General features: G+C 38.2%; 1 protein-coding gene across 1 annotated transcript in view; it reads left to right on the top strand.

Moving 5' to 3' along the window:
- Positions 1-10,530: 10,530 nt before the first annotated feature.
- The window catches only part of LOC119775515 (septin-9-like), a 114,273-nt gene continuing 104,011 nt past the window's right edge, over positions 10,531-20,792 (top strand). The window contains exon 1 of the mRNA XM_038273504.1: positions 10,531-10,667. Coding sequence (XP_038129432.1) covers positions 10,613-10,667 — 55 coding nt within the window. The 5' untranslated portion in view covers positions 10,531-10,612. The remainder of the gene's footprint in view (positions 10,668-20,792) is intronic.

Raw genomic sequence — 20,792 nt, 5'->3', positions numbered from 1 at the left:
CTTCTTTTTCTATGTCTGCTTCTGTCTCCTTGAACCCCAGTGGGCCTCAGCAGATGGCCGCTCACACTGAGCCTGGTTCTGCTGGAGGTTTCTTCCTGTTCAAAGGGAGTTTTTCCTCTCCACTGTCGCTACAAGCATGCTTAGTGTGAGGGATTGCTGAAGAGTCAATGAGTCGATGCAATCAGCTGGTTTTCCTTAGATAGAAAACTTTGAATCAATCTGACTGGATGATCTGGTTGAACTGTAAAGTGCCTTGAGATGACATGATGTGAATTGGAGCTATAGAAATAAACTGAATAGAATTGAATTAAACTAGTAAACCTGCAGATTGAGAGCGAAGTGCTCTGTTAGGAACATAAGGAACAATCAGATCTCTGATATCAGATGGAGCTTGGCCATTTAAAGCTTTATATGTGAGAAGGAGGATTTTAAATTCTATTCTGGATTTCACAGGAAGCCAATGAAGAGAAGCCAGGATAGGAGAGATGTGATCTCTTCTATCCTAGCCTAATTAGGCTATGTATGCTTCCAAAAACAAAAACAAAAAAATCCAACAACCCCCTTTGTTTTTGTTTCTTTTTTTTTGTTTTTTACAACTAGACAGAGTAAAGGCCATTTACCATTAAATTAAAGTAACATTTTGATGTTAGAAATTTATGAGGAATCTACAGCTCTGTGGGGCTGACATGCAATAAAGAAATCTAAGCTGTAACAAAAAGCAATTGAACTTCTTCATTAGGAACCAGGAAAGTTAACACTCATGAGCCAAAGAATACTTTACAACAAAACTCTTTTTTTTGTCTGGGAATATCTCCATAATAATTTAGTATAACAGCTGCTCGAGGTTTGAGAAAGCTTTTGAAAACACTTAGCGGCGAAGAGATTGTGGCTGAATGGTTTTGGTGAAACAAATATCTCCTTTAAATTCATCCACAGACCTCTGTGTTTACTGGGCTATTTCAGGAGAACAGACACACAAACACGCCCGATTCCAGAGTCACAGTTAGGAAACCACACGTGTGTACAGGCACATATTAAAGTACGCGTACTCACAAAGTAAATGGGTATGTGCACAAATACACAGGAGCAAATGCCTTACAGGCTGTGTTTACGCTGAACTACAACACAGGCTTGGGGTATATATATGTTTTTTACAGAACAGTGCACACGCTCGTGAAAGTGAAAGCAGTCCCTCTGCTGCATTCTTTTACACTTATATCTTCAAACAGTTTAGATGAACAACACATGGCAGGTTTCACAGGCGGAACGCTTCTGTTCATTTAGGGTTAAAAAAAAAGCAGCAAAAACCATTAAAACTAAGTGGGTTTGATTCAGTCTGGATTCCTGTTTTAATCTTTATTTATTTATTACATTTATATCAGAGAGATTAACTCACTTCAGTTTATTTGGATATCGCCAATTCACATCATGTCATTTAAAGGAATTTTCCAGTTCACCAGATCATCCAGTCAGATTGATACAAAGTTTTCTATCTAAGGAAAACCAGCTGATTGCATCGACTCATTGACTCTTCAGCAATCCCTCACACTAAGCATGCTTGTAGCGACAGTGGAGAGGAAAAACTCCCTTTGAACAGGAAGAAACCTCCAGCAGAACCAGGCTCAGTGTGAGCGGCCATCTGCTGAGGCCCACTGGGGTTCAAGGAGACAGAAGCAGACATAGAAAAAGAAGCATAGATACAAAAGGCAACTGTCAACCAGTTCCACAGGCGGCCCCGTCCAGGAAACACACAGCCAGGCAGACGAGCTCCGAGCCAGCTCCCATGTCAGAGGATGAAGAGAGCACATCCAGTTAGTCACAGTCAGAGAAACAGGACTACACTGAAAAACAGGCCAAGCTCCAACATCTAACTAAATTTGGAACAACTAACTTGACTGGTAAAACGCTGAACAAGGCTGGTTTCCTTAAAGGAAAAGTCATATTCAGAATTCAAACTTCTGAAAGTACTTTAAATATGAAATTATCACATCTTGTTCAATAAATGATCAGTGTTTTTAATTAAGAGTAACTTAATTTAAATGTGCTTTACTGGAGGCATCCATATGACGTTTAATGGCAAATCCTCCCTCTTCAAGTTGGCGATCCAACGACCAACCCGTCCGTGGAGGATCAGGAATCAGAAAGGTGGAATAACTCTTTTTTTCACTTTTACCCGATGTATTCCAGCATCCAGCTGCCATGCACGTGGGCATTGTCAGTTTCACTATAGCTCTGGTGAATTTCAATGGTGAAGTCCTCTGGAAATCTTCAATAATTGTTGTTGATTGCAGATGTGTCTAGTAGTTCCCATTGATTTAGCTTGGAAAGCGGGGAGAATGGCGCTAGGCAGAACAAGGCTGGTTTCCTTTAAAGCTGTTAGAGCAAACTATGAATCAAAAATTAGAACTGCAGCTCACATTATTGTTCTACAAAAAACAAAACAAAAACACAGCTGGCCAGAAAGAAATGCTTGGAGTTTTATTATTTACTCCAACAAGAAAAACTGCAATGGAGGAAACAGGTTTCCAGTAGCAGCTGGGAAGTAGTTTACATAACGCCTAATGAGAATAATTAAAGTTTATTCACATTAAATAGGCTTCTGTCATATTATTCAAATATCAGTCATATTAGATTGCGTTTATATAGAATAGTCTAATGAAACCATCATATTTTATTAAATCTTAATCTTGATAAAAACCTTGGTGTGTTCAAGCAGAGTTGGATAAAAACATCAATTAGCTTCCTAGATTTGAGTGGTCCTGAAATTCTACCAAGTAGACTCTAACATACAACATGATTATCTGCCTGGTCTCATTGGGGACTGATATGGGCAGAAATCAACATCATTTTCTTGCTGATTTACCATTGATTTACCATTAAACAATACCAGGCAGTTGCCTAGGGCCCCAAGTTCCTGGGGGCCCCATAAAACTCTGTTTACATGTATGGTTAATACAACTATTCCTTATTTTTTCACATTAATTTTGTTTTTGATAAAATCCTTTGGCTAAAATCCCATCAGAACGCTGATAATATTAAGTGTGTCTCAGCCCCCCCCCCCCCCCCCCCCCCCCCCCCCCCCTTCAGTGTCCACCATATTGGATCAGTCCATTTGCTGCACATGTTCAGAAAGGTCCAATCAGACAGCAGCAAACCATTTGAAAACAAACCACGCAAAGAGCAGTGTTGCCAACTTAGCGCTTTAGTCGCTATATTTAGCCACTTTTCAGACCCCTCTAGCACTTTGATTTCTAAAAAGCTCCTAGCGCCAAATCTAGAGACTTTTTTCTGCTACTGGAGACTTTGGAGACAACATCTAAAAGCAGCGAACTCTGCTCTCCAGAGCGAGTAGATTGGTAACCCCGCCTCCTGCTCTCCTCTATCTTGTCTGCTGTCATGATTCATGCAGCTATTATTTCATCCAAATGAAAAATGGAGAACAGATAAGCCGATCATGGCTTGTCTACAGTGAAAAGAAGGACTGGGTTATTTACTTTGGCCTTTTTGGAAACACAGGAAGGAGCAATCAGCTAAGTGAGCTTAGTGCTTGGAAAAAATCTTTCATTCCTTTAGAGACAGCATGAAAAGTCAGCTGAGTACAAAACATAGAGAGGAAAACAAGAAGAAAAGGGACAAGAAGAGAGGGACACAACCTAGAACAGATAATGGATGTCTATTCTATTAACATTTCTATATCTGGAGAATGGCTCTGTTCTATGTGTTGTCTTCTCCATTCAGAGGGCCCCTGCCTGTCTTTGCCCAAGGCCCCAAATTTCCTAAATCCACCCCTGCCCATAGTTGCCACAGAAGGTCTGGATGCTGACTTATTGTTAGAACTATAGCTGTAGTTGGAAATATAAAGAAGTGTTTGAAACTCAGTGACTTTTTGATGGTTAGTTTGGGGGTAAGGCGTCACCATTACTGCTGATCGTCTTTTCCTGCAAAGAGAACTTTGCAAAACAGGAGGTCTTACTTCATCCATTTCCCCGTTACCACTAAGTGGCGTTATATCCGTTTCCAAGGATAAAGCTCTTTTTCATCCAGAAAAAAAAGATCTATGTTCATTGAAGAGTAATGAGCTCTCCGTTTCTGCTACAACCCGTCCATGAAACTTCATTTTTCATTTCTAAACAACCTTGTGAGAAACGTGTGTTTCAAACCTAATCGTCTGCCTTGGAGGCTGATTGCAATTTATTTAGGTCACATATCTTAAATCTCTTAAAATAATTTAGCTTTAAAATCAGCATTGCTCTTGGCTGCAATAACCTGCAGAGGGAATGAAGAAGTTAAGTTATTATAGATAATGGTGTGCAGGAACATGGAGAGCAATGAGAAGCGAACATGTTTTTGTGGTTGTTGGTTTGATATCCCAGCTTCCACATTCTAACAGAGTTCAGTGCACAGCTATGTGAAGGTGCAGAGCAGAGGTCTAACGAATTACTATCAGAATTCCTATGGATTCACAGGAAGATATATTCTGTATTGTGTTTTTCCATTTCATTTTTTTCTCAGAAATCTCAAAAATGATTTTGATAAAATTCCTGTATTGAAAGTTACGGAAGAAGATAAAGGCCACAGAAAAACATTTAAAAGTTAACATATTTTTTTTTTTTTACATTTTATTTGAGATTAATATGGGAAAAAGGTCTGAATTTTTACATTAAACCCAAAATTCTGACTGTTTTTACCATATTAAACTCAAATAAGATAAAAGAAAACCTGTTAACTTTTTTATGTTTTTCCAGTGGAACAAATCCTCTTCTATTGAAGAAAGTCAGAATTTGTGGGGGAAAAATCACAATTATTAGGAAAAAGTTAGAATTCTATGAAAAAAGTAAGAATCCTGAGATTAAAGTCAGAATTTTGAGATTAAAGTCAGAATCCTGAGATTAAAGTCAGAATCCTGAGATTAAAGTCAGAATTTTGAGATTAAAGTCAGAATTTTGAGATTAAAGTCAGAATCCTGAGATTAAAGTCAGAATCCTGAGATTAAAGTCAGAATTTTGAGATTAAAGTCAGAATTCTGAGATTAAAGTCAGAATCCTGAGATTAAAGTCAGAATTTTGAGATTAAAGTCAGAATCCTGAGATTAAAGTCAGAATCCTGAGATTAAAGTCAGAATTTTGAGATTAAAGTCAGAATCCTGAGATTAAAGTCAGAATCCTGAGATTAAAGTCAGAATTTTGAGATTAAAGTCAGAATTCTGACTTTTTACCATATTAAACTCAAATAAGATAAAAGAAAATCTGTTAACTTCATTTTGTTTCCAGTGGAACGAATTCTCTTCTCCAGAAGAAAGTCAGAATTAGAAGGAAAAAAAAACAGAATTCTATGAAAAAAGTCAGAATCCTGAGATTAAAGTCAGAAGTCTGACTTTTTTTCCATATGAAACTCAAATAAGAAATTCTGTTAACTTTATTAACTTTAGTAACAGTGGAACTAATCATCTTGTATTGAAAGAAAGTCAGAATTTGTGGGGGGGGGGGGGGGGATCAGAATTATTAGGAAAAAGTTAGAATTCTATGAAAAAATTCAGAATCCAGAGATTAAAGTCAGAAGTCTGACTTTTTCCTATATTTAACTCAAATAAGATAAAAGAAAATCTGTTAACTTTATTATGTTTTTCCAGTGGAAATAATCCTCTTCTATTGAAGAAAGTCAGAATTTGTGGGGAAAATCAGAATTATTAGGAAAAAGCTAAAATTCTATGAAAAATTCAGAATCCTGAGATTAAACTCAGAAGTCTGACTTTTTCCCATATTAGACTCAAATAAGATAAAAGAAAATCTGTTAACTTATTTTTGATTCCAGTGGAACGAATCCTCTTCTCCAAAAGAAAGTCAGAATTAGAAGGAAAAAAATAATCAGAATTCTGAGATTTTCCCATATTAAACTCAAGTGAAATAAAAAAAAATCCCTTCACCTTTTTAAATTTTTTTCCAGTGGACCTAATCCCCTTCTGTACAAATTCCTTGGTCTTAATTTGTTGAGTTTCTGTCAGGAGACACAGAATCTGACTTAGTGAAGTCATTTTAATAAACACATACGCTGCATGTTCCATGCGCTGTTCTTTCTCCGCAGACACCTTTGGGAAGCTGTTTTAGGTAACCAGACTGGCTCAGAAACACTCAGTGTTATTCTCAGTGACCTCTAATGTGTTAGGGTTAGGGGCCTATGGGAGCGCTTAGGGTCCTATTTATGCCACTAAGAATGGAGCTTTTCTTTCAGGTCACATTCTCTCTACATTTTCCACACTGTTTAGTGGCATTAGCTAAATGTTATTGAAAACCTAGATGTCATCTAAGTCATGATGTCTTTTGACTTAACTGCCTAGATATTAACAAATCTGAAATGCATTTGTATCTGGAGACAAACAGGAATTAGTGGATCACTGCTCTGTAGTTGCTTCTCCGCTTCATAGATTTTTATGAAGTTTCGTAGATGAAAGGCTCCACCAGGTCACTGTGTTAAATAGGAGTTTGTTGGCAACTTTGACATTTCATCACTTCTCTTTTTCTATCAACACGTTTTTAACAACGTCTCATTGCCAGCCACGCTTTCATAACTCGGTTTCAAGGACGAGCATTAAAGCACGGCTGGCGCATTAAACACCAGCTTTTCATCGCCGTCTCTGCCAGAAAACGGCACCAGTGTTGGGTTACGTGGTCTGATTTACCCAGCAGGCTCAGCATTCCTCCATTTCTTCTTCAAACCGAGTCACAGAGGACAAATTAATGAAGGAATCATTTCCACATTAACCAGACTAGCTGTTTTAGACATCAGTAGAAATACTCAAAGCAGCCCAATTTTTTGATGGATACTTGATTTTAACATCCTCTTCAATTTGTCCTGGAAATAATTGAGTTACTGCCTGTGATTGGCTGCATGTGTCAAATTAAAATCTCACTTTTTTTACTTAAAATTTTGGATCTTAATGTAGATGGGCACCACGAAGGAAGAGAGGTGGGTTGTTTGGGAGGGCCAGTAACACATTGGTGGAAAATGACGTAATTAGGCAACTTTTTATTTTGTTTCATTTTATTATTATAATTTTTTTTATTGAATATGACAAAACGAAAGAACATTCTATTCACTATGCTAGTACTTTAGGAAGAACTTGCATTTTAACGAAGCTTTATTTAATCCTTGGGGGTAAAGTGGTCATTAACGCAAGACAGTTTCAACAAATCTCTGGTTTATCAGAGATGGCAAAAGTACTCACTTTCCGTACTTGAGTAAAAGTACAGATACTTGTGTTAAAAAATACTCTGGTAAAAGTGGAAGTACTGATTAAACTTCTTTACTCAAGTAACAAAGTACAGGCTTGTAAATTTACTTAAAGTATAAAAGTAAAAGTAGAAACCACTTTTTTCATGCCGTTGCCTACATTTTAAATGGATGTCTGCCAATAGGACTAGATCTCCGTTGTGTTCATTTTCAATCATCTCGTCGTCCATGCTACTATGCTAACGCCACCGCCACCAAGCTGCAAGGATTTGCCGGCAATGAATACCGCCGAATCTGTCGATTCATCTTGTAGTGGTGCGTCAAATGCAACGTGGATTCCCATCCAATTAGATTGAATTTGGTATTGATGACGTGAAAAATAATAACGGTAACTCCATTGAAATGATTCAAAACTAAAGTAACGAGCCAATTTTTTAAAATGTAAGGAGTAGAAAGTACAGATATTTGTGTAAAAATGTAAGGAGTAGAAGTAAAAAGTCGCCATAAAAATAAGTAGTAAAGTAAAGTAAAAATACCAGAAAAATCTACTTGAGTACAGTAACGAAGTATTTGTACTTCGTTACTTCCCATCTCTGCAAATACATAATATAAAGCGACTCTGGAGGGACTCGAACTCATAACCTTTGAATTGTTTTCAGTATCTAGAAGTCCCATGCGCTATGCATTGCGCTACAGAGCCCTGTGTTACACGTTTTTTGATGTGTTGAAACTTGTTTTTTTTTTTTACAGTCTGGCAATGTGGCAATAAGAATAATTGTCTTGTTGCCAAAATAAGAGCCCAACATATTTTACTTTCACAAGTGGAGCAGTACGGCTATCCCCATAGTGTTCCGCTTGATTTATGCATATAAATTGCTTTATTATAATTATGCAGGGAGTTTTACAGTTTATATGGACACTGCAATGTAAATAGAGCAGAAACACAGAAGAAGAAAAGGAAAAAAGATGAAAAGAAAGAAGAGATAGAAAGGATAAAATGAAAACATTTACAGTCTGCTTCATCATCTGTAACGAGATGAAAAAAGAACAGCACAACTGAAAGACATGGTACGAGATATACAATAAAGCTACACCTTGAAACTATCGCTAAATTAATATTATTAAGTCTGACATGTACTTCTTAGGCGCCAGACGGGATACTATTTCATTAATGGAAGAGTGGAAGGTGATTAAAACTCCTTTAGCTAGTTTAGTCTCTAAAACAGACTTAGCTACAGCTACGGCTATGCTAACATGTTTGTCCAAGACTCGATCAAGATTATTTTTATTTTTTTTACTGATTAAAGCTAAATTCATTAAATGGAGCCTCGGCGGAAGTTCAACTGAAGAAACTGATTGCTTTCCTACATCCATCTGTGACACAGCCAATCAGCTTTGAACCACAACTCAAAAAAAAGCCAATCGGCATCCAACGTTCATCTTAAAAGGCCTCCGATCTGCAACTTATCCGCTGCCTGGTGCGCCGGTGATGGTGACTTCATTCAGATGACCCCGATTCAACCCACCTCCAGCCCCTCCTCCACCATCGTAGCTAAAGCTTCATCAGAGCGTCATTCCTCCAGGACTCTTACAGCTTTCCGCATCTCATTTCAACCGGTCCGGCAAAAGACCGCTAGCCTCGTGAGACCATCCTGATCTCGCGAGCTTTCAAGGTTTCACTCGCAGATCAGTCTGGAGACTCTCCGTTAAAGAAAATTTGGAGCCGTTCACCAAACGAATGTCCAATCAGCGTTGGCTTTGAGGCGGGTTGAGGTGTGACGCAATGAGAAGCGCGACAGTTCAGTCTAAAGAACATGGCGGCTTCAGCCGATGAAACTAGCGTTAGCGTGGCTATCGAGCAAGTTTTATGGGAATTACAGAGTATTTCTTCACTGAAAGAAGAGCAAAACACTGCTCTGGAGGCTTTTCTCAGAGGAAAAGATGTTTTTGCTCTTCTCCCGACTGGTTTCGGCAAGAGTAGCCTGGCTTGTGGTTGTGTTTTCGTCATCGCTCTGTTAGTACGGAGAAAGGTTACCCCTCCTCCACCATCGTAGCTAAAGCTTCATCATTCCTCCCGGACTCTTACTGCGTTCCGCGTCTCATTTTAACCGGTCCGGCAGAAGACTGCCATGTTGAGCCTGGTTCTGCCAGAGGTTTCTTCCCAATGGGGAGTTTTTTTCTCTCCACTGTTGCTTCATGCTTGCTCATCATGGACAGGTTCTCTCAACCTGGACTTCCATCTTCCAGGTCCCTGAGTGAAGCTCTAGTATCAGCTCACGCAGTCCACTGGATCTCCCCATAAAGCTCAGCATACCGTCTTGCTAACCAGCAGTCTACAGACTGACCAACTCCATCTATCTCAGTGTATTCTCATTATCTGTTCGTATGAAATCATACGAAAAGTTATGCACAGTAATTTCGTACGTTTTTGACGTTTTTTTCGTCTCATTTCGTCGTATTTTTACGTCTTGCCTCGAGACAAGATATCCTTGCGCGTGCACATCTTACGCACCATTAAATAACATAGAATTTAACATACAATTAACCCTAACCCTAAGAAACAAAACAGCAAGCAACCTAGTTAGAGACCCGAAGAAGTAATTATCGTACTGTTCTTCCCAGTTTTACGTCCGTCAGCGGATCTGCTATTTTCGTCTGTCTTGCTGCGCATGCGCACTGATGTGTTTTTTCGTGGAAAAATGTGAAAAACGTATGAAATACTGTGCATAACTTTTCGTACGATTCCACTCCACCACCAGTTTCATGCCTGGGAGGGAAACAGCCCTATTCTTTGCTCCTGTTTCTTGCATATCTATCAAAATTCAGCACTATGTTTCCTGCCGAGGTCTGAGCGCCACAGACAAAGTAATTGTATCAATAATTTTCTTTTAATTGTCTTTCCTCTTCATGTGAGTTTTTCAGATTGAAATCCCTGCGGACGTATGAGTTTTAGGTCTATATTATGACCCATTGATTATTCTTTGCTGACCGGACTTTTCCTTTAATTTAGCTGCTTGGAAGCTGAATAAGAAGTCACACCTGGGAGCCTCTCAGCTGAGGAGAGTCTCAGAATATGATGGCGGCCGTCTGCGTGAATACGCAGGAGTGCGTGGGGGGCAGGGGACACTCACTCATACACAGGACACTAGAGGAGGGGTGTGAGTGTGTTTCAAACTACAGGGAGGAGGAGAAGGGAGGAGGCTCGCCTTTTCCCCTCACTCTGTGTGCAGCAATAGAGAAAAGTTAGTGGGAAGGTTAGCTGCTTCCTTCACTGAGAGCTGGGGCTTGAATCTGGTTTCCTATTGGCTCTATTCTGCAGATTTAAAAAGCAACCACTTCAAGGGAAAAAAATAATTATTTTGTTAAGATTTAAGCCAGAAAGAAAATGTCTGATGGTGGAGTAAACCCACACTTGGAGGGGATTATTTCGGATTTTGAAGGTTTGTCTTTGGTTTTCTTTATTTCTATCAATCCCCGTGTTTCTGCTGTTGTTTAAAGTGAGCCCCAACATCTGTCAGATACTATCCACAATCTTTTCCACTCGGTCTGGACCTGCAGCGTCTGTAGGGTGTCTTGTTTGTGCTTCTGCAAGAGTGCTTGTTATTCTGTCAAAAACGGGGCGGTGGGTGAATGCACGCCAAAGCCCTGCAGCCTGTCATCTGTTATCGATTATATCAGAGTAACGTCAATAATGGAGACAAAAGGAGCAGCGACTTTATCTCAGCATGTTCAGACGCCAGCTTTTAGAGTGTGAGACAACATATGTCCCAGGCTTTTCAAGCAACACCTCTGCTGTGTTTGTTTAGTGCATATGGTTCCTTTGTCCCAGTTTTCCTCTTGTATTCTGTCATTCTTCCTTCCCCGAGCCGTCTTTTCCTGTTTCTCCTCCTGTCAGTTCCTCCAGCTGCTGTTTTACGTCACACTCTGATGATGCAAACCACACTGGAAAAAATCAAAATCTAGATAAGTAATTTTTTCTTAAAATAAGTGCATTTGTTCTTGGATTGAGGAGGTAAAAGAGACATTTTGACAATGAAACAAAACAATTTACACTTAAAATAAGAAAACACAATTGATTTGTCTTATTTCAAGTGCATATTATCTAATTCTCTTATTTTAAGAGTAAAAATACTCATTCAGTTGGCAAACTATGTCATTTACCTACTCAAATAAGTAAAATTTCTAAATAAGTAAAAATTTCCTAAATAAAGTGTATTCACCCTTAATTTGAGCAGGTTAATGAGATAGTTTGCCAATGGAATGAGTAATTTTACTCTTAAAATAAGATAATTAGATAATATTCACTTAAAATAAGACAATGCAATTGTGTTTTCTTATTTTAAGTGTAAATTGTCTTGTTCCATTGGCAAAATGTCTCTTTTACCTCCTCAATTCAAGAACAAATGCACTTATTTTGAGAAAAAAGGACTTATCTAGATTTAGATTTTTTGCAGTGAATTAATGGTAAATACACTTAATTTATGAAAGATAATTTTCCAGTGTGGTTACACTGCAAAAAGTTTCAATCTAAGTAATTTTTCCTTAATATAATTGCATTTTTTCTTGAATTGAGGTATTAAGTGAGACATTTTGCCAATGGAACAAGATGATTTACATTTAAAATAGGAAAAAAACAATTCCATTGTCTTATTTCAAGTGCATATTATCTAATTCTCTTATTTTAACAGTAAAAACACGCAAATCATCCTATTTGCCTGATCAAATTGAGGGTAAATTTAAGAAATCTCTGTATTTATGATCGCCAGTGTGGTCAAGCTTGGAGGCGATGTTAGCAGCTAATCCCAACATATTATCATAGGGGGCCATTTTCATTCCATGCATCACTTCAGGTTTTAGATCCAGACTTATTTTCTCTGAGGCACAGAACAAAAGGAGAACTTTTTTAAGTGCTCTGACCTTCCGGCCTTAAAGGAAATATATCCGGTGTCTCGTTTTTGTCCGGACCAGTTCATTGTGGTTCTTTCCAGGACAGCAGATGGTCAGTCATTTACCCCACTTACAGAAGAGCCCCCAATTGATTTTATTGATCAGGTACTGATGAATCAGTAAGAAGAGTAATGGGTTAAAATCCGACCAACTCAAGCTTCCTGATTTTCCTTTACTTGCACTTGGTTTTTTTTCTTTTATTCCTGTATTTCCCATCTGAGTACTGACATTGTATTCCTGTTCGTCTTCCCATTATAGCTCAAGCTAAACTGAATGCTGAACCGTTCGGTTGGACTGTCTCGGTTCGGTTCGCATGTGTTGCGTTCGGTTCATGCGCTGCTCCTTTTTCTCATAGGCGAAGCCTATTATTGTCTCATAGGAGACACATTTGAATTGAGAAAGCTTCCTGGAGAGGTGGCGAAACGTCTTCAAATCTTGAAAACCAAGTCCAGTGGATATTTTTTGAATTTTTAAGGATTGACTATGACCTGGATGACTGAGAACCTTCATCAGCTCATAGGAGAAGCGTTTACACTCCAGAGCAGAAGGTGGCGGTACTGCGACCAAAGCCAACCGCCAGTAGTAAACACGAAGAAGAATAAGCGAAGCAGCGTAGCCGGGTGTAGCAGAAAAAAATCAGTTGTTGTGGAGAATTGTGTGGGTATGGCGAGTGGGAAAGAACAGGAGTTGGAAGATGCGCCAGCAGCACTTTATAGGTCTGCTGTATGGGACCACTTTGCATTTAGAGTGACCTACGATGACGGCGGAAAGAAAGCTGTGGATAAAAGTGCAACAGTGTGAAAGCATTGTGCAACACGTTTTGTTTATGCTAACAGCAACACGAGCAACATGTCAGGCTAACAGTCAACATATACCGAACCGAAAACTGTGACCACGAAACCGTGAACCGAACCATGGATTTTATGAACCGTTCCACCCCTAATGCTGAGTATCAATTTTCAAGTTAAGCAACATTTTTCAATTGGATTTATGCCTTGACTTTGACTTGGCCATTCTAACATCCCAGCTAAACCAGGCATACACTACGGTTTTTTACTCTTTTCGGGCCGATTCTCCAGTCATGTGAGAATTTTTCCATCGGGCCGACTTTCAGCATCCTCATGTGTTGTGTTTGGCTGTTACTCCATCCTGGAGAGAAATATCAGCTGTGCTGCTGCCATCAACACCTTTGTTTCTAGATGTTGGAGCTTGGCCTGTTTTCCAGTGTAGTCCTGTTTCTCTGACTGTGACTAACTGGATGTGCTCTCTTCATCCTCTGACATGGGAGCTGGCTCGGAGCTCGTCTGCCTGGCTGTGTGTTTCCTGGACGGGGCCGCCTGTGGAGCTGGTTGACAGTTGCCTTTTGTATCTATGCTTCTTTTTCTATGTCTGCTTCTGTCTCCTTGAACCCCAGTGGGCCTCAGCAGATGGCCGCTCACACTGAGCCTGGTTCTGCTGGAGGTTTCTTCCTGTTAAAAGGGAGTTTTTCCTCTCCACTGTCGCTACAAGCATGCTTAGTGTGAGGGATTGCTGAAGAGTCAATGAGTCGATGCAAACAACTGGATTTCCTTAGATAGAAAACTTTGAACCAATCAGACTGGATGATCTGGTTAAATTGTCTCTATAAAGTGACCTGAGATGATATGAATTGGCTCCATAGAAATAAACTCAATTAAATTGAGGTGGTGTAGAATCTATAGCAGTTGGTTCTACGCATCAATACATCAGGGGATTTTAACGATTTTAATGATCAAACATTATTTTTCGTTTCTACTGAATTACTTCATCAGTCATGGGAGGAATATTACTGAACTATTTAAAAAAAATCAACCCAAAAACATTTTAACACCAAAGCTTAGAACCTTTCAGAAATGTGCTCCTATTTAAAGTGTATAAAGCACAAACGGCTGTTAGCTGCTGGCATTCATGCATGGGGTGATGTTAACCCTGTAATGCCAAATGTATCGTATTTAATACATACGGTTTCTGTAATGTTTTGCGTCTGACACCTTTTGCATAATTTAATGGTAAAAACTTTGCTCAAAATCCTATTGTACATAATCAGATATACCTGATAACAGAGGGCAGAAGACTACACAAAAAATAATCTTGACTTATCACATAGTAATAAATTATTAATATCAAAAATGTATTTCTCTTTTTTCTTTTTACATATTTTATTAAAAGGCCAAATTACGACTTCAAACCGAAAAAAAAAGTAATTTTCTGTTTTGTTTTATTCTTGGATCAGGCTTTAAAGGGTTAAACATCAGAATGCAGATTTCAATCAAAGAAATCTGGATGAAATTAAGTTAAATCTAGTAATGAGAAGGAAGCATGAAATACTGAGGAGACAGAAATGGAGGCTGAGCAGCTGTTCAGAGATAAGGGGGAAAAATAAAAGGATCAGGTTTGAACAAAGGGCCTCCTGCACAGAAGGAAACCTCTTTGTAAGCTTTGACTTTATTACTCTATTCCTTCATCCAAATTATGCACTAAATGGTATCTGTAGTGCATCTCTGTGTTATCCTCAAGTGACAACATACCTGCTATGGAATAAGTAAAGCCGGGCAAACACTGTGCGAAATTTTCCATAATAGCACGCAGCTACAGTTCAAACTATATAACGATGGGATTCAAATATATTAAGAGAGCTTCATGAAGTAAAATTTCCATTCAAAGTTATGTCTTCCAACTAAAATATTTATTTTCGGCTCGAGATTGATTTGGATTATCGTTAAAATCAAAATACAAATCCCGCACCTAAGATCAAATAAAGCTATTTATATGCATAAATCAAGCGGAACACGATAGCGATAGCCGTACTGCTCCACTTGTGAAAGTAAAACCTGTTGGGGTTTTTTTTGGCATCAAGACAATTATCCTTGTTGCCGCATTGCCAGACAGGACACTGTTAAAAATAATAATAATAAAAGCTATAATAAATAAATAAGACAAATAAAGCTATTATTTTGAATATTAGGTCGATATACATTCATAATTTAGGAAATTTACATATTTTAACTTAATTTAAGTTTAAATTAGTTTTCTATGAAATCAGAATTAGAACAAAAAATAAATAAATAAATTCAGCTGTAATAATTAGTTTGTTTTTCAATTTGTTTTGAAATAACATTTAGTGGATAAAAACTGGGATCCTATCTCAAAACTACTGAAGCGATCAGCTTTTTGTTTTTAAATACATTGTAAAACAGAATTTTTTGGGATAAAAAAAATTGAAATAGATCCAAAGGACCGATCAGTAACCGTGTCTGTTCCAGCACATATTATGATCATTTGAGTATTATGTCTTCAGTACAGGGGCCATAACAGGGGCGAGGACATTATCCACCCGTTGGCCCCTGTCTAGAACCACCCATGAGAAGAACAACTCCGTTGTATTCACATGCACAGTCCTCAAGGTTGTGGTAAAACACTTGCAGCTCTGCTTCAACAGAGGATTTGCCACGACCACCTTACCACGACCGACTGACTCCTGACCTTACGATTCCTGATGGGGAGGTGGTCGTTAGAGGCTGATTGCCCTTCGTTACCCCCTGTTCACTACAATTCAATTCAGTTCAGTTTATTTAAATTCACAACACATGTCATCTCAGGTCACTTTCCAGTTCACCAGATCATCCAGTCAGATTGATTCAAAGTTTTCTATCTAAGGAAAACCAGCTGATTGCATCGACTCATTGACTCTTCAGCAATCCCTCACACTAAGCATGCTTGTAGCGACAGTGGAGAGGAAAAACTCCCTTTGAACAGGAAGAAACCTCCAGCAGAACCAGGCTCAGGGTGAGCGGCCATCTGCTGAGGCCCACTGGGGTTCAAGGAGACCGAAGCAGACATAGAAAAAGGAACATAAAAGCACTGATCTATAAACTACTTTCTATGTTAGAAAAGATGACAGATATCAGCTGCACACGGTGCTCTGAGATAGTTTATATGTCATAAGGAATGGAAGAGAGTGCATCCTTTTAGTCACAGTAAAAGCTGAGTCCATAGCTATGTCTAAAGAGAAACGGGACTAAACACTGAAAAAAGGCCCAACTCTATCCTCTATAAGGTGTTGATGGCAGCAGCACAGCTGATATTTCTCTCCAGGATGGAGTCACAGCCAAACAGGAACAGACCAGATGAAGCTACTATGAGAAAAAGCAGAGAGAGCAGAACGTTAGAGATTGAACTAACAGATTCTGCAGAGTGGGAGAATAGAGATAGAATGAAGCAGAATGATGAAAAAGGGGTCCCTATGTCCTCCAGCAGTCTAAGCCTATAGCAGCAGAACTATAGAGATAGATCAGGATAACCTGAGCCACTCTAACTAGAAGCTTTATCAAAAAGGAAAGTTTTAAGCCTAGCCTTAAAAGTAGACAGGGTGTCTGCCTCACGGACTAAAACTGGTAGTTGGTTCCACAGGAGAGGAGCCTGAGAACTAAAAGATCTGCCTCCCATTCTACTTTTAGAAATTCTAGGAACCACTAGTAAACCTGCAGACTGAGAGCGAAGTGCTCTGTTAGGAAAATAAGGAACATATTTTAATATGTCAAATTAAATTCGGCGTTCATTTTCATACATGTTTTGGTCCAATGAATTTGATAATAAAGTCGCGCATTCTCTCATTGAGTTCCAAGTAAGTCAGAGTGGAGCAGGACGGGGGGGGATTTTGGAAAGTGTGGTCCTAAAAGCCACCACTAGGCTTTTAATGATCTTGGCAGAACAAAGGGAGCATTTTTATTGGCTCAGAAAGCTTAATTGTTAAATTTTCGATAAATTTTTTTTCCATAAACAAGCTGTTAATGAAAAAAGTTTATCAAAATTTCTTAGGTGCAGATGACCTCATTCCTTTTCGTTTTGATGACCAGTTTCTTTCTTCTGTTTAAGCCCATTAAATGTTTAAAACCCAAGTTAAGTTTCAGCTTAATCTACAAACGGGAGGACTGTGTCTCTGTATTGTTGAGACATCAAGTTTTCAGTCTGGAACTAATGATTCAAATGCTGAATCTGCATTAAAAACAGGAACCGATTAGGAAACCAATGATTTTTACAAGAAAATTACAAAATAGGGAAGAAAAGCAATGAAGGTCTTTAGTATACCCAGGGCCGGTTCTAGCCCTTTGGTTGCCCTAGGCGAGATTGAGTTTTGCGCCCCCCCCCCCCCCCCCCCCCCTCACTTTTGCAGTGCGAAATACCAGTACTGTTTTCAGCATCTGTTTAGTGCTTCATTGAGTTGTGTTTACAGTTCCACAAAGAGTGCTGTGCGGTGAATTGTGCCTACAGTTGTGCAAAGTGTGTTTGTTTCAATTGCAGATTGAGTGCAAAGCTGTGTTTGTTCTTTTAGTTTTGTGAACTCAGTGAGTGGATTTCCTATAAGTATTAATAGTTTTAGAAATTGTGCTATAAGAATCAAGGTTGTGTTTAAGCATTCAGAAAAAAACTGTAACTTAGCATGGAGTGATGCATAGACAAATACCAGAATAGATTTCAGTACCTTTTCTTTTTTATTATTTTAAATAATTTATTACACACTCAAAGTTAGGACTGTGCAAAAACACTTTTAACCATCTGTAAGGACACTTAGGTAAAGTATAACTAAAAAACTGGATTGAATCAATTAGGGCTGCAACTAACGATTATTTTGAAAATCGATGAATCGGCCGATTATTTTTTCGATTAATCGATGAATCGGACACAAAATATTTTTTTTATATTAACCTCTTCATTCCAAAATAAACATTTTAGACAGAACAAACAAGCACACAAGTACAGGTTGCTCATTAACTGTACTGGTGCAATATGAAAAATAAATGTTTGTGTTAAAACTACGCAAACTTACATGAGAAATGTAGCTGTACATCCACAAAATATAGGCTACTTTGTTTCATAAAGCGCAAAAAGAGACAGGCATTTTTGTTTTTAAAAGCCCCTAAGGGGTTCAAACAATAGCCCCCCCCCCATTTCAACAAATGAGGTTTTTTTAGACTAGAAGAGTTCTGCCTTTTAAGACAGGAAAGTATAGCAGTTAAAGTTGCTACTTGAGAAAATCCTGAACCCTAGAGATAAAAATAGCCCTGTGATTCAAATTATAAATTGTATTTGGAATAAAAATGAGAGAACTAGGGGTGCTAAAAAACCCATCCTCCAAAGACAGATATTTACATGGGAATGTGGCAAATAATGAATTGACATATTACTGATCTTGCTGGATTTTATTCTGCTTTACTTCCATAAATTGCAGGATCTTCTTTACTTTATCTTTGCCAGAAGATTTAAACTTTAAAAGCCTTGCCCTCATTATTTGCAAGTTAATTTATTTATAAAGAAAATATAAACGCTGCTTAAGCTAATTCAAATGAAATTAAAAGTAAAATAAGAAGCCAACCTTATCACTGTCTGTAACCTACTAACAAGCTAAGGAAAGCATCAGATGAGCTACCTGAGAAACTAACTTACGTTTCCCCACTTTAAAATGAAAAAAAACACGGTTACTCATCCTGCTGATCAGCTCTCTTCACTGCCATTGAAGGCTCCAACGTGTTTTCTTTTCAGGTGCTGCGTCATAACAGTGGTGCTTCCGTGCCATGTTCATTTGTTTTTACAAAAGTTGCATGTTACGACTTTTTTCACTTTACAAAGCGCAGGCTATTTTAATTATTGTGATCAATTTGCGCCGTCAATCCCGGGGCATGCGCGCTTCATTTGCAGTCTGGACGCTGAGGGTAAACTCCTCACTAAAATCCTGCGGCTCGGACTGCACGCTGAGAGGGATTCTTGTGGGAGAGGGAGAAAGGCGTTGGGATGGGGGAGGCGCCCCACGGCAGCAGCTGCCGCTGTAGGAGAAGAGTAGGAACGATACATGCTTTCACGTAAGAGTCTCCAAAAGCCGCCAGTGACACCGTAAAAAGTCGCCAGATTTGTCGCTAGTAGCTTTTTAAAAAAATAGTCGCTGGAGGGGTCTGAAAAGTCGCTGAGTTGGCAACACTGCAACTGCGGCGCTGACTCGCTCCGCCATATTTTTTTTTTTCTTCCCCGGGATGACGGCGGCGGCGGATGACGCATTAATCGCGCGACACAACTAATCGATGATTAAATTCGTTGCCAACGCTTTTAAAAGTCGATTTTTATCGATTTTATCGATTCGTTGTTGCAGCCCTAGAATCAATGAATGAATTTATTTCAGACAATTAACAAATTTAACACACATTAAACAAATATTAAATAAATCAATTTCATAAATTACCAAATAACAATAAAAAATAATACATTTAAGAAATTCTTCAACCAAGGACTACATAAAAAAGTAATTGATAAACATTAAATTAAATTTTCTGTTCCAGTTCAATTAAATCATTTGAACATAAATAGAAATGAGATAAACAAAATTTTCCTCTAAATAAAATATATCAGGTATATTTACCCTGATTTCTGACATTGATTAGTGATTAAAGAAAGGATTAACCCTCTACAAACAAAAGTGCTTTTATGAATACCATTACAAAATTAAAAGTTTGAAGTTGTTGTTTTTTTTGTTGTTCACATATTCTATGATGAACAGCCATAACTTCATATATTTTGATGATTATTTGTACATCCCTTTTGAATACTCAATGCAGATAATCACTACAAAATATTTTATTTATATTAGTATCTTCTACCCATTCTCAAGCTAATAATATAGCACATAATTCTGCTGCATATATATACTGAGAAAAAAATGATGTCAAGATTAGGGATGGGGATCGTTAATATTTATTGATATCGATACCTTTATCGATACTCCTTATCGATCCGAGTCTTTATCGATACCACTATCGATACTTTTCTGTTATTTGGTGGAAAGACGATGCAACAATTTTTTTTACAGAACTGGTATTGCTTCTATTGCTTAACAAGTGAGCATAACAAAAACGTTTCTAGCCTTCAATAAACATGGCTAATGTAATAGGCCACTTCGAAATGACATAAAACTAACTAGAATATATTTTCACAATTGTTGGTTAATGTATTGTCTACTGTCACTTTTCATCATGTTTTTAGTGATTAGGAAAATATTTAACAAATAAATAATTGTATTTTAAATTAAATGTAATTTTTAATAAATGTTGGCATCAGTAGTTTAATTATATATAGAGCAATATACAACTGTATTACTCATGTTTCTCGCCAAAAACAAAATTTCCCGTTTTCTTTACGTTACACTTGAACGCATCATGATAACCTAATTGTCGTTTTACTGAGCCAATCTGAACACATCATCACGCAGCACGTCTGAAACTTTATTTACTTTTCAAGCTAACTAGCTTGTATGCTTCCGATTACAACACGGATTTCACAATTAATATTTTTAACTGACCGGACAAGCTACAAAGTCTGTGTGCGCTTACCAGTGGTACTCTGAGTGGATGATTAAGACGGGCCCGACCGCGAGCAAAGTTAAGCAAGTACGTTTGCTTACAATTTCATTCCAAAACATTGGTGGACATGCTGCAGTGATTGACGTCACGACTTCCGGGTTGGAGGGCGCTTGGAAAGTGATCAGAATCTTTTCCGTTTTTCTCTTAAATGTGAAAAAATAAATAAAAAAACGGTGGTATATTTATTTGTTCATA

Source organism: Cyprinodon tularosa, unplaced genomic scaffold (assembly GCF_016077235.1).
Source record: "Cyprinodon tularosa strain WSP-4 unplaced genomic scaffold, ASM1607723v1 ctg874, whole genome shotgun sequence".
NCBI lineage: Eukaryota > Metazoa > Chordata > Actinopteri > Cyprinodontiformes > Cyprinodontidae > Cyprinodon > Cyprinodon tularosa.
The sequence above is the reverse complement of the archived record's forward strand: the minus strand, read 5'-3'. Positions and strand labels throughout refer to the sequence as shown.